Raw genomic sequence first — 14524 nt, 5'->3', positions numbered from 1 at the left:
CTTAATTTCTCCTATTGTAACTCACTAAGCGGAAGCGGCGCCGCAGTAAACACGCTTGACTTCAGCTCTCTGTTGCCATGGTGACATGTCAACAGGTCACGAGGGCGCTTGTTAAAAAACAAGTTGATAATTTTATGTACTCAACTGGAAAAATGTGTGTAAAATCTCCAATCAAATCCAGAAACTATAACTGAGGGGGTCGAAAGGGGTAAAAAAAACCTCCTGACCTGCAGTCCCCCCTCTGACCACCTGGTGTCTGCTGTACATCTGTTTATAAAGTCATGCCTGTAAGGCAAGGCAGGTTTATTTGTATAGCACAATTCAACACAAGGTAATTCAAAGTGCTTTACATCAACATTAAAAGCAGCAAGACACAATTAAACACTAAATAACAAATAAAATGAAATAAAATGATAAGAAAAGAGGTAAAATATTAAAAAGCACAAGTTGTTAAAAGTAAGGGCAGTAGAGTACAGCAGGTAAGTATTTCACTTTAGAGTACGCTTCAGTAAACAGTAATGTTTTTAGGCCTGATTTAAAGGATCTACAGTTGGAGCAGACCTCGGGTCTACAGGAAGTTTGTTCCACCGGTGAGGAGCAGAATAACTGAATGCTGCCTCACCTTGCTTGGTTCTGGTTCTGGAACCACAACAAACCAGATCCAGATGAACCTCAGGGGTCTGGGAGCTTCATAGGAACTAACAGATCAACCATGGATTTTGGTCCAAGACCATTCAGTGCTTTGTTTACCAGCAGTAAGATTTTAAACTCTATCCTTTGACTCAGTGGCAGCCAGTGGAGCGATTTCATGACCGGTGTAATATGGTCCAGTTTCTGGTGTTTGTAAGGACTCTGTAATGCACCAAGTAACCATCCTTTTTTTTCAGCCCTCACAACATTATCAAACTGGTCTCCAAACAGAGGAATTCCCAGCACAGGGACACCATGAAACACTGCCTGGATCAGACTGTTTTGTCCCCCCATTGGTGATGAAGAGAAACACTTTCTTGTGACCTGAAGTAAACATTTGATAAGAGAGATAACATTTTAAAAAGTAAAAGGTTTGGTTAAAGCAAAGACCAATTCAACTTACCAATTAGGACAGTTTGTCTCACAAGTTACACTTTAATTAATGCAGACCACCAAGACAAGCATCTCTTTTACTATGATGTGGAAATTACAACACAGTGCAGTGGCCAGATGAACTTTCTTATTCATTAAGTCTGTACTGAATATTGCTCAGTTTATATTTTTTTATCAAATTAAATGTATTTGAAAACCCTTAAAGGTTAACTTTATCTCTCAGCTGTTGTTTTTGGTCAGTGTCTGAGAGAATTTTAGGAATATACATAGGTGTTACAGATAATCAATGCAATATCTTCTGCTGTGATCTAACTTTTTGACAGATTGAATAGAATAGAATAGAAGAGAATAGCTCATTGCATTTGTAGAGAACGGAAAAGGTCATTAACAGGAAGCCAGTTCAATAACCTTAGATTGGGAGGTCTATCCACGTGAGTGGGCCATTGCTGAGAATCATACCTGCAAGCGTATTAGGAACATTTAATAATATTCTTATATTACCAGTTTCCTTTGTGCATTTATAAAGATTTGGATAGTGACAAAGAGTTAAAATGTCAGTTTTAACCCTTGTCTGAATGTATTAAGATTTTACCTCCAGAGGACTGCCTGTGGCCACAAGCAGAGGACCCACGGACACAGACGAGACCATTGATCCAAGAGTCACAACAATGAATCCTGCCTCTCCGAAACTAGAGATCCACAAATCAAGTTCCTAGGGGATGGTTAGCACAGAGAGCAGGACAAATATGTAAAGACAAATAGGATGAGACAAATAATAGTAATAATATCGAGCCCAATGGAAAGCGTAAGGGAAAGAGGAAATACAAACCGGATTCGGTTGAAGTTGGGAAATTGTGTAAAATGTAAATAAAAACAAAATACAATGATTTGCCAATCCTTTTCAGCCCATATTCAATTGAATACACTACAAAGACAACATATTTAATGCTCAAACTCAAACTTTATTTTATTTTTCAAATAATTAACTTAGAATTTCATGGCTGCAACACATGCAGTAGAAGTTGGGAAAGGGCATTTTTACCACTTCGTTACATCACCTTTCCTTTTAATAACACTCTTGTTTTGGAAGAGAGGAGACTAATTCTCTTAGCTTCTCATGTGGAATTCTTTCCCATTCTTGCTTGATGAACCGCTTCAGTTGTTCAACAGTCCGAGGTCTTCTCTGTCGTATTACGCTTCATAATGCACCAGACATTTTCAATGGGAGACGGGTCTGGACTGCAAGCGGGCCAGGGGAGATCCTGGACTCTTTTACTTCCAAGCCACGCTGTTGTAACACGTGCAGAATGTGGCTTGGCATTGTCTTGCTGAAATAAGCAGGGGAGTCCATGAAAAAGACGTCGCTTAGATGGCAGGATATGTTGCTCCAAAATCTGTATGTACTTTTCAGCATTTATGTTTCCTTCATAGAAATGCAAGTCACCCATGCCATGGGAACTAATGCACCCCCATACCATCACAGATGCTGCTTTTGAACTTTGCGTTAACAGTCCGGATGGTTCCTCTTTGGTCCGGAGGACACGACGCCCAGTGTTTGCAAAAACTATTTGAAAAGTGAACTCAGACCACAAAACACTTTTCCATTGTGCATCAGTCCATTTTACATGAGCTCGGGCCCAGATAAACCGGCGGCGTTTCTGGAGGTTGTTCATAACCGGCTTTTGCTTTGCATGGTAGAGTTTTAATTTCGGTGATATCCTTTACACACTCATGTCGGTTTTTAAGGCAGCGCCGTCTGAGGGGTCGAAGGTCACGGTCATTCAGTCTTGGTTTCCGGCCGTGGCGCTTACGTGCAGTGATTTCACCAGATTCTCTGAACCTTTTGATGATATTATGGACCGTAGTTGTTGAAATCCCTAAATTCCTTGCAATTTTGCTTTGAGAAATGTTGTTCTTAAACTGTTCAACTATTTTCTTCCGCAGTTGTGGACAGAGTGGTGACCCTCGCCCCATCCTTGCTTGTGAATGACTGAGCATGTTTGGGGAGGCTCCTTTTATACCCAATCACGGTACCCACCTGTTCCCAATTAGCCTGATCACATGTGGGATGTTCCAAATAGGTGTTTGATGAACTTTTCTCAGCTTTCTCAGTATTTTTTGCCACCTTTCACAACTTCTACTGGACGTGTTGCAGCCATGAAATTCTAAGTTAATTATTATTTGGCAAAAAACAATTAAGTTTATCAGTTTGAACATTAAATAGTAGAAGAAAATAAGGATTGTCATTTTAGAAACTGGTGGCCTATCCATACATTTTTGTGTATCAATAGAGACCTGTTTCAAAGTGTTTGCAGGTTTATTTAGCAGACCTCCCACTAGCACGGTGTAGGGCATTAGAGGTTGAAGGAACTCCAGTGAGAAGTCCGTGTTGAAGGCCCAGAGTTCAGCTCCTTGCTGTAATTCAGTCAGACCACCAGGGGGTGGACCTGACTCCAGGTGGCACTCAGCCACTACCTTAAAGATTCTCCATACAAGTTCCTGACCTTTGACATGAAACACAAGACATAATCAGAAAATAAAGCCCTTTTTGTATTGTGATAAGAAAGTGTCTCATCTAGAGTGCTATTTATAATGGGCAGTGAAGACGTCAGCTACTGAATCAAAAAACACTGATAATACATCTAGCAGTGTTTGATTTTCAGCGTAACCCCCTCCTTACCAACAGGAGCGAAGAGAAAATAGAAGAGATTTTTTGCACGACTCCAGAGGCTCATGTGGTCAGACAGCTGGGAGCTGAAAACTGGGACGTAGGAGATGGGGCTGGGCAGAGCGATGGACAGAGGACCATTTAGAGTGCCAGGATAGAAAGCAATGTACTGGACACCTGGAGTATGGAAAGAGTTTATGTAATGCTGACAAGGCATGTTCAAATCTGTCAAAAATCTTTTTTCCTTATGTAATAAGTGGCAGCCAAGTTCAGTTTCACTTGAAGAAACAAGAGCCTGTAGTATCTGATGAAACACTTCTTGAAGCTCAAAGAAGTTTTTTCTTTTTCCTTTAAAGTAGGATTGCTAAAAAAGCAGGAAAATATATGTTTAAATGTAAACCTTGCAGATGTTTGAATTTATTTTCAGGAAAACGCAAAAAAATGTTGAGAAACTGTTAAAGTTACAGTGATCGTCAGAGAATGCCGTAAATGGTTGAAGTGTAATTTTCTTTCTTTTTCCTACATAACCTTATATTTTCTTCAACACAAGTTTTTTTTCATCATAATATATATATATATATATATATATATATATATATATATATATATATATATATATATATATATATATATATATATGGCTAAAAACTGCAGCGATGATCAGTTGCTATGATCCAAGAGAAATAGGATATGTCAATACCAGTGGTGATTTAAGTACAGAGAAAGTTTCTATCTAGGGCCATGAGAAATCCAGCAGAGCAGTTGAGGAGGTCAAAGCAAAATGAAAGGAAAAAAAGGCACAAGTAAGTTCAGGACATTATTTAAAATTGTATAAGTTATCGTACTTCAATAACTTCATCCTCTTACGTTTTTACAGTTTTTATATCAATGACTTTCTTATTTTGTAGATTAAAAATTTCGAAGGAAATTACGTAAACAGGAAGTAAGTTTTAATTAAATTATTCCTGAGTTTAGCTTTGTAGGAAACTTCCACTTGGTCTGTGATGTAAAATATTCCTACTCCGTTACGTATATATGGCAAATACTAATCTCACACCATTTTAAATTTCATAAGCAAAGCCACATTTATCCAAAACGTTTGAATGTTGGACTTAGGTATGTATTTGAAAACACCAAGGAAGAACTCGCTGCCTGTAAGACAAAGATGGGGATAGAATTAACACAAGATGCCCTAAGTCAAAACAGCAGCACATGCACTGTTGAAAAGGGACCAATGCCCTTTTAACTAGTTTAAATTGAGCTTATGAAAATTATTTTTAAATAGTTTCGACAGAGAACCTGTTTTGTCGCATTACGTTTTTAGTTTTAATTGATCAAGAAGACTCGGAGGACGAGTGCTGACTGGAGACCTGACTCTGTTCCCTGTTTGAGTATCTGTATGACATAGTGAGGGCAGATGCAGTGCCGGCGATGCCGCTAAGTTTGGTTTCGTGGGGCATCACGACCACACTGAGAAGCGCGGCCTCGGTGCTGCTCCTCCTGCAGGGGCCGTTCAGGCGGAGGTGTGGGGGGTCTGCGGCTGCCTGCAGACTCCTGCACGGACCAGCTGCTGCTCGCAGCTCCCTGCAGCAGCAGCTCTGCAGAGCCCCGTCCACGTCCAGGGGGATCCTGCTCTCTGCACGGTGGGTGGTTTGATGTGAATAAGTTATCATTAAAGGGGACCTATTATGGCATCTAATACCTATTTTAAACAGGCCTTGAATGTCTTAAAAACAAGCTTTTTATTGTTTTTGCTAAATAAATTAGAAATTCAGCTTCTGAGCCATGTTTTTATCATCCCAGTCTCTAACCTCATTATCTATGAGGGATTCTGAGTGGGCGGGGCTATGATAATGAGGCTCTGTGCTGATTGGCTGCCTGAATGTCGTTACGTAACGACGGGAGCAGAATCTGAACGGCTCGTAGATCCACATCAGACTGGACGGCTCATCCGGGCGTCTGTACAGACACTGCAGAATTTGGTTGCTTTCCTCCTTCTCTGAGTTGGCAGGCTGAGGGGAGACCACTTTATATATGTTAAAGCAAGAGAAAACGTGTTTTTCATAATAGGTCCCCTTTAAATATAAGTAAAACTAAATGTATTATTTTTGGAAAACGACCTAATCAAAGTGTACAAATACTATTGATAATGTGGAAGTGGAAAGAGTTTTTGTTAACAAGTTTCTTGGAGTGGTTATTGACCATAAGCTGTGCTGGAAGCCTCATGTCAACTTCTTAAAAAACAAAATATCAAAAACCATTGCAATTCTATATAAATGTAAAAATATTCTAACATTAAACTCACTAAAACTCCTGTATCAATCTTTAATAAAACCATATATAACATACTGTATAGAAGGATGGGGACACACATTTAAGACAATCACCAAACCAATATTCTTACTCCAAAAATAAAAGCAATGCGACTCATAAACAAAGTTGGATACAAGCACCCAACCAGCCAATTATTTATAGGGGTCAATGACGTGACGCTTATATTTTCTGAAAAACAGACTTTTTTTTATTCATAAAAGGTTTAAATGGCTAAAAGAAATACCATATGTATGACCTACCTGTCCCACATATGGACTCACTTGAGTCTTACAAAAAATACTAGTTACTTGGGATTTTGTTGTCGTTTTAAGCGTCAAAATGTCATGTGGTGTGACCGTCCGACCATGACTTTGTTTTGAAACTCTAAATGTAAACTCTAAGTTTGATCACTTTAAATGTTTTTAAATCAATCTTCTGCCCTATCTGGCATGATTTCCGAAATGTCTTGTAGTGTGATTGCAACACATTTGTATTTATATTTCCATCATAATATACAAAGTTTGACTGATGACGTCCATTTTATGAAATATCATGTGGCGCGACCATTAAAAAAAACAACCATTTTTGTATAATACTGAAAAATTGTAAAAAAAAAAAAAAGATGTTAAGGAAATTAATTCATTTTAATATGAATCATGGTTGCATCACATGACCTTTTTTAAGGCTAGTGCCAATTACTTTTTTAAGGCTAGTGCAAATTCATCTTGACAGAAAAATAATCTTTAATATGAATGTATGTGTACACAACATTCTTAATGTTTGAACTACTGCAATAGATGTTCTTTTTTTTTATTATTTTAAAATTGACCTGTTGAAAATCCTTATTCGTCATTGACCCATAGACACAAATGAGCTCAAATTCAATGTACTGGTGGACTTCAAAACTGCACAGATTATGTTCAAAATCAACAAGAACATGCTGCCAGACTGTATCCAAAACATGTTTAATTTAAGACAAAGCCATTACAACCTCAGAGGGGAGAGCATATACAGGAAATCAAAAATCAGAACCAACACCAAACTGAGATGCTACAGTGGCAGCGGTGGATGTTTGGAATAAGTTGGAGAGGGATTTGAAATCAAGTAGAACCTTAACCTTATTTTAAAAAACACTGAAAAGAAGGATGATTTCTCTATACCAAAGTAATGAGTGGTGATGCTTACTATGTTGATTTAGGTATTCATTTAATTGGTGATTTGATTTGATTATTCTAGGATGAAGGAAACGAGTAGACTGCACCTTTTTTTTTTTCTTCCTTTCTTATTTCTCGAGGAATCTTTGTTATTCCCATGGAGGCAATTTGTTTTACTGGCAGTCTTATCTCTTACTACTTGCTTTTATTTTATTACTTTAAATAATCCTTTTGAGGGTAGGCAATGAATAAGCTTTGCTTCAGCCTACACCTTTTTTTGGTCTAGATGTTATTTGTATATTGGAAACTTTTTTGTAATGTTTTCTTTGAGGAGTGTATAGATAGATAGTTCTTTATTGTCATTATAACTTACGTACAACGAAATTAAAAGTGCTCTCCAGTCTGCGTATCATATATAAAAAAAATAAAATAACTGAAAATAATCCAATAAAATGTAATTTAAAATATAAACAAATAAAATAAATATATATATATCTCTAGACACATTCACCCTTCCACATCAACACACGGACCCCACAAGAACCTTCATCAGCATACAATCATTTTTGTTATCGTTATTTCATATTAGTTTCTGTTTTTGTTAAGGGTGGTTATTGCTGTTGGATAAAAGCTGTGTTTGAGTCTGTTTGTCCTCGTTTTCATGAGTCTGTATCGTTTCCCAGATGGCAGCAGTTCAAACAGCGAGTGTCCGGGGTGTGAAGTGTCTTTTATTATATTTTGGGTATTCGTTTCCTTGTTGTCATTTTTATTTTATTTTTAATTTTGTAAAAGCTATTTTGATGTTTGTCTTATTTTTATTCTTTTTTGTGATCTCATGACCGAAAATAAACTAAACTCTGCGTGCAGCCTGAAGAGCACAGATGACTTCAGCCGCGGCGGATACACGGGAGAGGACGAGGACGAGGAGGATGAAGATGCGCTGGAGGACAGCGAGGTGGAGGAGCTGTTCCAGCAGCATGTCCCCGAGGGGACGGCGGAGGGACACCACAGGGTGTTCATCGTGCACCCCGATGTGAAGTGGGGAAGCAGGAAGCAGTATCTAACCACCGGTGAGGAGACCAGCATGCAGAGATGAGACTGCTGATCATGATGGGGAGTTCATCTAAATATAAACGGGTGTGTTTGCAGCTGAGTTGATGATGGCAGAGGCTGTGGGACTTGTGAACACTTTAGACAACTGGACAGTGGTGGACAAGATCATCCTGTCCACCAAGACACCAGAGAAGAAGAGAATATTTGGAAAAGGCAACTTCCAGTTTCTCACAGGTACTATCCCATCCCTATAAACCTCCCTATAAATCTGTGAAACGGGGCAAATGTTTATGTTAGACTTGTAGTCAAGACCGCCTAAACCAAGACACTACCAAGACCAGAGAGTGTCAAGACCAAGACCAAGACTAGTTCAGCTCAACACCGAGACTGAGACCAAAGAAAAACCTAGTTATTTGTTCATCTTGTGTGAGTTGTAGAACATCAGCACCATCCTGGTTCAGCTGCTTAGTTTACTCATGAGGTTGTTTTCCACTGCAGCTCAATAACACAGAGACAGTTGATGTCTTGTGTGTGAACTCACTATAAATGTTTTCATCAACTAGCTAAGATCAAATATGTGTGGCAATTGCACTACCGCTATTTCTACACTATTTGAGGATTGACACGACTAACTAGTCCCAAAGTCATCTAACAAAATAACCAGCCTCCAACGCCCCTCTCCACCTCAGAAAAAGTCTAATGAATAGTAAATGTTACTGATTTAAATTGTACTTAATTTGTAGGGGAAACGTGAATTTTAAATATTAAAGATACACAGAATTCTCGAATTGAAATTGCATTATTTACCATTATAGTAGCCAAATTACACTGAAGAACTGGTGATCACAAGGTTCTGTCACCTTGGTGTGTGCAATGGCATCTCAGTTATCCGACCCGAGATAAGACCAAGACCACAAACAAGCGGTCTCGAGTCTCTTGAGAACTACAAGTCTAGTATATGTTCATGTGAATCCCCTGTGCTTCCACCTCCTCCAGAGAAGATCCTGCAGACAGCAGGGATCACCGCAGTGTTTGTGAATGTTGAGCGGCTGTCTCCTTTGTCTGAGGTGAACTTCTCTGAACATTGATTTCTGATCCCCTGTGCTACAAGCATCGTCCTCTTTCATGTATTTATTTTTTATTCAACCTAGAGAGAGTTTGAGGAAGCCTGGGGTGTGAAGGTCCTGGACCGGTACTCAGTTGTCCTCCATATTTTCCGCTGCAATGCCAAAACTAAAGAAGCCAAGCTGCAGATCTCACTGGCAGAGATCCCCTTGTTAAGGTAACTCACGGTTTCCATCATCATCGATTTACTTTGACTTTTTTTTTGACTTTTTTCTTCTTATTATTATTCTTCTGTATTCTTCTCATCAATGCATTTTAAATCTTTTCTTAATGGCAGATCACGTCTGAAAAACGAAGTGGCAAACTTGGATCAGCAGGGTGGAGGGTCGAGATACATCGGCGGTTCAGGTACTTCAGCATCCACAGCAGGGCAGGAAGATGCTCTCAGCTGTCTGATTGGCATACCTGTCAAGTCTCCCGTTTTGGCCGGGAAACTACTGTATTTTACCCCTCGTTCCTGCCAACCTCCCGTATTAGTATTTCCCCGTAAATTTCCCATTTTATAATATAATAATTTCTAAACTGCAAACTGAATTGTCACTAGTCTCGCGAAAACTGCCCCCTGCTGTAGCCTGAGTGGCAGCTCTCACGAGGTTAGTGGCGACAATGGGAACAAACTCGGAAAAACAAATCAGAGCGATGGACGGATGTAACAAGAGAGAAGACATTTCTGCCCAAAAAAGCGAAGACTTCGTGTAAATATCTCTAAAAATGGCAAACCGACTTTACTTTCCTAAAGAGGAGCAGGATGGGGCTCAGTTACCCGTTAGTTCTGAAAGATGTGTGACTAAGATTTTAGTGTCTCTCACGGGGAAGGAACGTTTGTGTCATCAATCAGTGAATGACAGAGAGACACATGTGTGAGAATGACAAATTAAAAGAAAATGTAAACGTTTCACTTGAAGACAGTCAATGTTTATATAAACTGAAAATATTTAAAATAAATAAGTGTGCTTTAATTCCCCTTTGTGTTTTCATTGAGGCTCTATTATAGAAATGACATACATAGGAAGTACACAGCATTTCAGTGTCAACAAAGGTCGGCCTATCAGGCTATGAGCACATAATTGTAGTGTGTAAGTGGTTGACAGGTAGTTATTTTAGATTTCTCCTAAATCTGTCTTAAAATGTTGGGCTGGTTGGACAGCGGGTGGCGGAAAATGTCCCGTGTTTTTAAATCCAAAACTTGACAGGTACTATGCTGCTCGGTCCTCGCAGGTGAGACGCAGTACGAGGTCCAGCAGAGGCTGCTGAAGGAGCGGGAGATGAGGATCCGCTCCGCGCTGGAAAAGCTGCGCAAGAAGCGGCACCTGCTGCGCTCCCAGCGCAAAGTCAGGGAGTTCCCCATCGTGTCCGTGTTGGGATACACCAACTGCGGTGAGAGACTGTAAACCAGAAAAGACACGTGTAGTCTGCTGTAACAGCACTGAATCATGTTTTGATGTGACTGTAATGGGGTCTTTTTTTGGGGGTGGTCCAGGAAAAACGACTCTGATCAAAGCCCTGACGGGCGACAGCGGCCTGCAGCCCAGGAACCGGCTCTTTGCCACCCTGGACGTGACCGTCCACGCCGGCCAGCTGCCCGGCCGCATGGCCGTGCTGTATGTGGACACCATCGGCTTTCTGTCTCAGCTCCCACACCAGCTCATCGACTCCTTCTCCGCCACTCTGGAGGATATCAAGCACTCGGTGTGGAGCCAAGTCCTTTTATTTATTTATATATTTATCACACACTGGCCTCAAGGGCATTACAATCTGTGCAGAACCAATATCCTCATTATTAGAGCTTTAAACTGGATTAGGATAAACGTAAACAAATGAAGAGATTTAAGGAAGAGCAGTTTAAGACATAATAAAGAATCAGCTACTAATCACCAGGTCTTAAAATTACGGAAATATAACCCAATGAGAATAATAACACTTGACATATTCCACTGCCTCATCATTTATTTAAAAATAAAACTAAGACAAAAATCAAATGTGTGTCAAAAAATAAGTATACAATTACTTGGTTCTCTTGAGAGAAAATTAGAAGCCAAGTGTGTTTCATCAAATACTGAAATTTGAGCAGACTTCCTTGTCTGGAGAATTCAAAAAGGAAAGATATCAGCAAGGAGGATTATTTGTTGCTGGAAACCAATCTGGAAACCGCTTTAAGATAATTTCCAAACAGGTCAAAGTCTAACAAAAAAGATTATTCACATTCATTCAGTGGAAAACATTCAGCACAGATTCCAGTCTTACGTGTTTTGTTCTGAAAAAACTCTGTGACTAATGTTTTGTTCTGCATCCTCGGTCTTCTATTTCCCTCCTCTTTTCTTCCTCTACCCGGCTGGTGCCAGGAGGGCCCCCCTTTTGATCCAGGTCCTGCTGAATATGTTTCCTTGTCACTGTTTGGCTTTCTTCCATGAGAAGAGTTTTTTTTACTTACTTTGGTCATGTTCTGGGTCTCCTAGGGACAATTTGTATAGATAAAATTGGATTGAATGAAACTACCACGAGTGGAGATCCGAGCAAGTTCCCTCCAGTGTCAAACCATGCAAATCTCAAATAAATTGCAAACACCCAAGAGCTATACATTATATACAGGGCTCAGTTAGCATGTTCAATTATCTAGTTTATAAAATAATTCCTAAAAAGACATGTATGGCTTCTTCAAAAGGTCTATCTTAAAGAACGAGGCAGCTAAACTCAGGTTTGCAGAGCTTCATCTGAGCAAACCACAGGACATCTGGAAGAATGTCTGATGAGAGCAAAGGGGCAGCATCTCGACACAATATAAAGCGTCACATCCAGTGAAAGCCAAATCCAGCCCGTCTTTACAAACACACCAACTGTCAAGCACAGCGGCAGAGTTGTGATGGTTTGTGGGGTTTTTTTTGCACCTATACGACCTTGGCTCCTTGCTGTTGATGAGTTGGCAGTGGTCTCCTCTTTATGCCAACATTTACTGGATTTAAACGTGATGCCATCTCTCTGACAACTAAAGCTTGGCTGAAGCCTGGCTGAAATACAAAAGAACCATGACCCCAAGCAAGCAAGCAGAGCCACGCCAAAATATCTTGAGGATTAAAAGACTTGAGGTGTCGTAACGGTGCACTAAAAGTCCAGACTTCAGCCAGGCTGGAAGGCAGTGGCACGCCCTTAAGAGATCCGTGCATCACAAATCCCTGAAAACCTCAATGTGGTTCTAAAAACTACCGAGCATACTTGTTGTTCACACACTGTGATGTAATGTTGTTTATTGTAGTTTATCAGTGAGTGTACCTCCCTGATTTGAAGACCTGGTGGGAACCACATGAGTTTTGACCTTAAAATGATAAGAGTTTACTTTCTTTTTCATGTGATGAGAACGCAGAAGTCGCTCATCTATTGTACCTCATGCTCTTTTTGAACAATAACGGGAGGTATCCAGCATATTTTCTGAAGAGTTGCTGACCCGGCACTCGTCTTTTTCATGTTTCCAGGATCTTCTGGTTCACGTCAGAGACATCAGTCACCCAGAGACGGTGAATCAGAAAGCAAATGTTCTGAGTGTCCTGAAGAACCTTCAAATCCCAGACAAACTGATGAGCTCTATGATAGAGGTCCACAATAAGATTGACCTTGTGGGCAGGTAAGAGTTTTCTGCTTTAAAAAAAGTCTAAATTGTGGAAATGTTTTTAAAAAGAGGCTCAAGACCCATCTCTTTAATCAGGCTTTTAACTGACTCATTTAACTCTTTAAAATTTTTTATGCTCACCCTTATTTTTTTGGATCTTACTGCTCTGTTTTATATTTAGTTTATCCTTTTTTATCATAATTTATTTTCATTGTTTTATCTTAATGTTTTATCTAAATATTTTAGTCGTTATTTATGGTCTATTTTATACATTTTACTGTCTTATTCCTTGCGGGGGGCATTAATACATTTTATGTTTATGTTTTATGAAAAGCACTTTGTTACATTTTTTGTATGAAAGGTGCTTTACAAATAAAGTTTGATTTGATTTGATTTGAAATAACTGCTTGTAATGATTTCCAGTGACACGGAGTAGCTATGCGGTTGTTATTTAACTGTTTCTTTGGGAGTTTTATCATATTTTCCTCATGTCACTATCTATCAGGACAAATGATAGATGGGTCAAAGTCTCTCTTTGGGGCAGTTTATTTTATATCTTTGAGATTATAGAGGATACATATGTCCTAGAAAACGAGGGAACCACCGGCATCGCAGCAGCCCAGCCGCTGAGACCAGTGCTTTGTTTTTTCTCAATATTAAAGAAAGTGATTCAGATCAGTGCATAAATACCCACCAGGTTTAATGAAATACGGCCTGGCAGCTTAGCTTTTTCTTATCAACGAGAAGGTAAACAAACGGCCATGATCACGTTTGCTTTATCTGATGAAGAATACACTCATTCATGCTGTGATAAAATGTGGTAATCTGTTAACGTGTTTATAAGATCTAAAAAGGCAGGATGACAAAAATGTTTAACTCAATTTAACAGATGTAATTGTATATTCACTCAAAACAGTTTTTTTTTAATCAGTTCATTTGTTTGTCTCCAAGTTATCAGTCTGAGGAAGCTGGCGCGCTGCTCATATCTGCGTTGGAAGAGCGAGGCCTCGACGAACTAAAGACTGCCGTGGAAGAGGGGGTTGTAAAGTCTACAGGAAAGCAGGTTTTAGAGCTCAAGGTCAACCTCAGCTCCGCTCAGCTAAGGTGAGACCCATCTGATCCCGTACGCACATTTTTTCTGCTGGTTAGGAAAAGAGGTAAACGTGCGTCCTCCTTCACAGCTGGCTGTACAGAGAGGCCACCGTTCAGGACGTGCAGGTGGACGGAGACGAAGGCTCGGCTCTCATCAAGGTCATCATCAGCACCGCCGCTTATGGACGCTACAAGAAAATGTTTGGAGGCAGATGACGGAGGAGGCAAGGGAGGGACTAACAACTATAACACAAAGACTTTAGGAAGATCCTGTATTTACTGGAGAGTGTAATAAAACACATGGACATACAAACCGTTAAAAGTATGAGGTATTTTTTGTTAAAAAAAAAAGATTATACTTAAAACATACAGAATGTTTAAATGTGAAAAGCACAACAACTGGAGGGAAGTAATATCAGACACGGTCAATCTTTC

The 14524-nt window shown here is 39.7% G+C and overlaps 2 protein-coding genes across 2 annotated transcripts; one reads left to right on the top strand and one right to left on the bottom strand.

Annotated features, from left to right (window-relative positions):
- Positions 1 to 24: 24 nt before the first annotated feature.
- LOC133458760 (UDP-glucuronosyltransferase 3A1-like) lies at positions 25 to 3968 on the bottom strand. Its single transcript, XM_061738963.1, is given in 8 exon segments — positions 25 to 69; positions 895 to 981; positions 983 to 1014; positions 1457 to 1542; positions 1676 to 1696; positions 1698 to 1795; positions 3379 to 3587; positions 3764 to 3968. Coding segments are annotated over 8 exon segments (783 nt in total).
- A 980-nt stretch (positions 3969 to 4948) lies between these two features.
- On the top strand, positions 4949 to 14398 carry gtpbp6 (GTP binding protein 6 (putative)). Its single transcript, XM_061737878.1, has 11 exons — positions 4949 to 5394; positions 8086 to 8288; positions 8368 to 8505; positions 9268 to 9338; positions 9423 to 9553; positions 9674 to 9744; positions 10615 to 10773; positions 10877 to 11085; positions 12864 to 13012; positions 13949 to 14101; positions 14179 to 14398. Exons 1-11 carry the CDS (start codon positions 5183 to 5185, stop codon positions 14303 to 14305), a joined length of 1623 nt encoding a protein of 540 aa, XP_061593862.1. The 5' UTR covers positions 4949 to 5182; the 3' UTR covers positions 14306 to 14398.
- Positions 14399 to 14524: the final 126 nt, after the last annotated feature.

This window comes from Cololabis saira, chromosome 13, assembly GCF_033807715.1.
Source record: "Cololabis saira isolate AMF1-May2022 chromosome 13, fColSai1.1, whole genome shotgun sequence".
NCBI classification, from domain to species: Eukaryota; Metazoa; Chordata; class Actinopteri; order Beloniformes; family Belonidae; genus Cololabis; species Cololabis saira.
The sequence above is the reverse complement of the archived record's forward strand: the minus strand, read 5'-3'. Positions and strand labels throughout refer to the sequence as shown.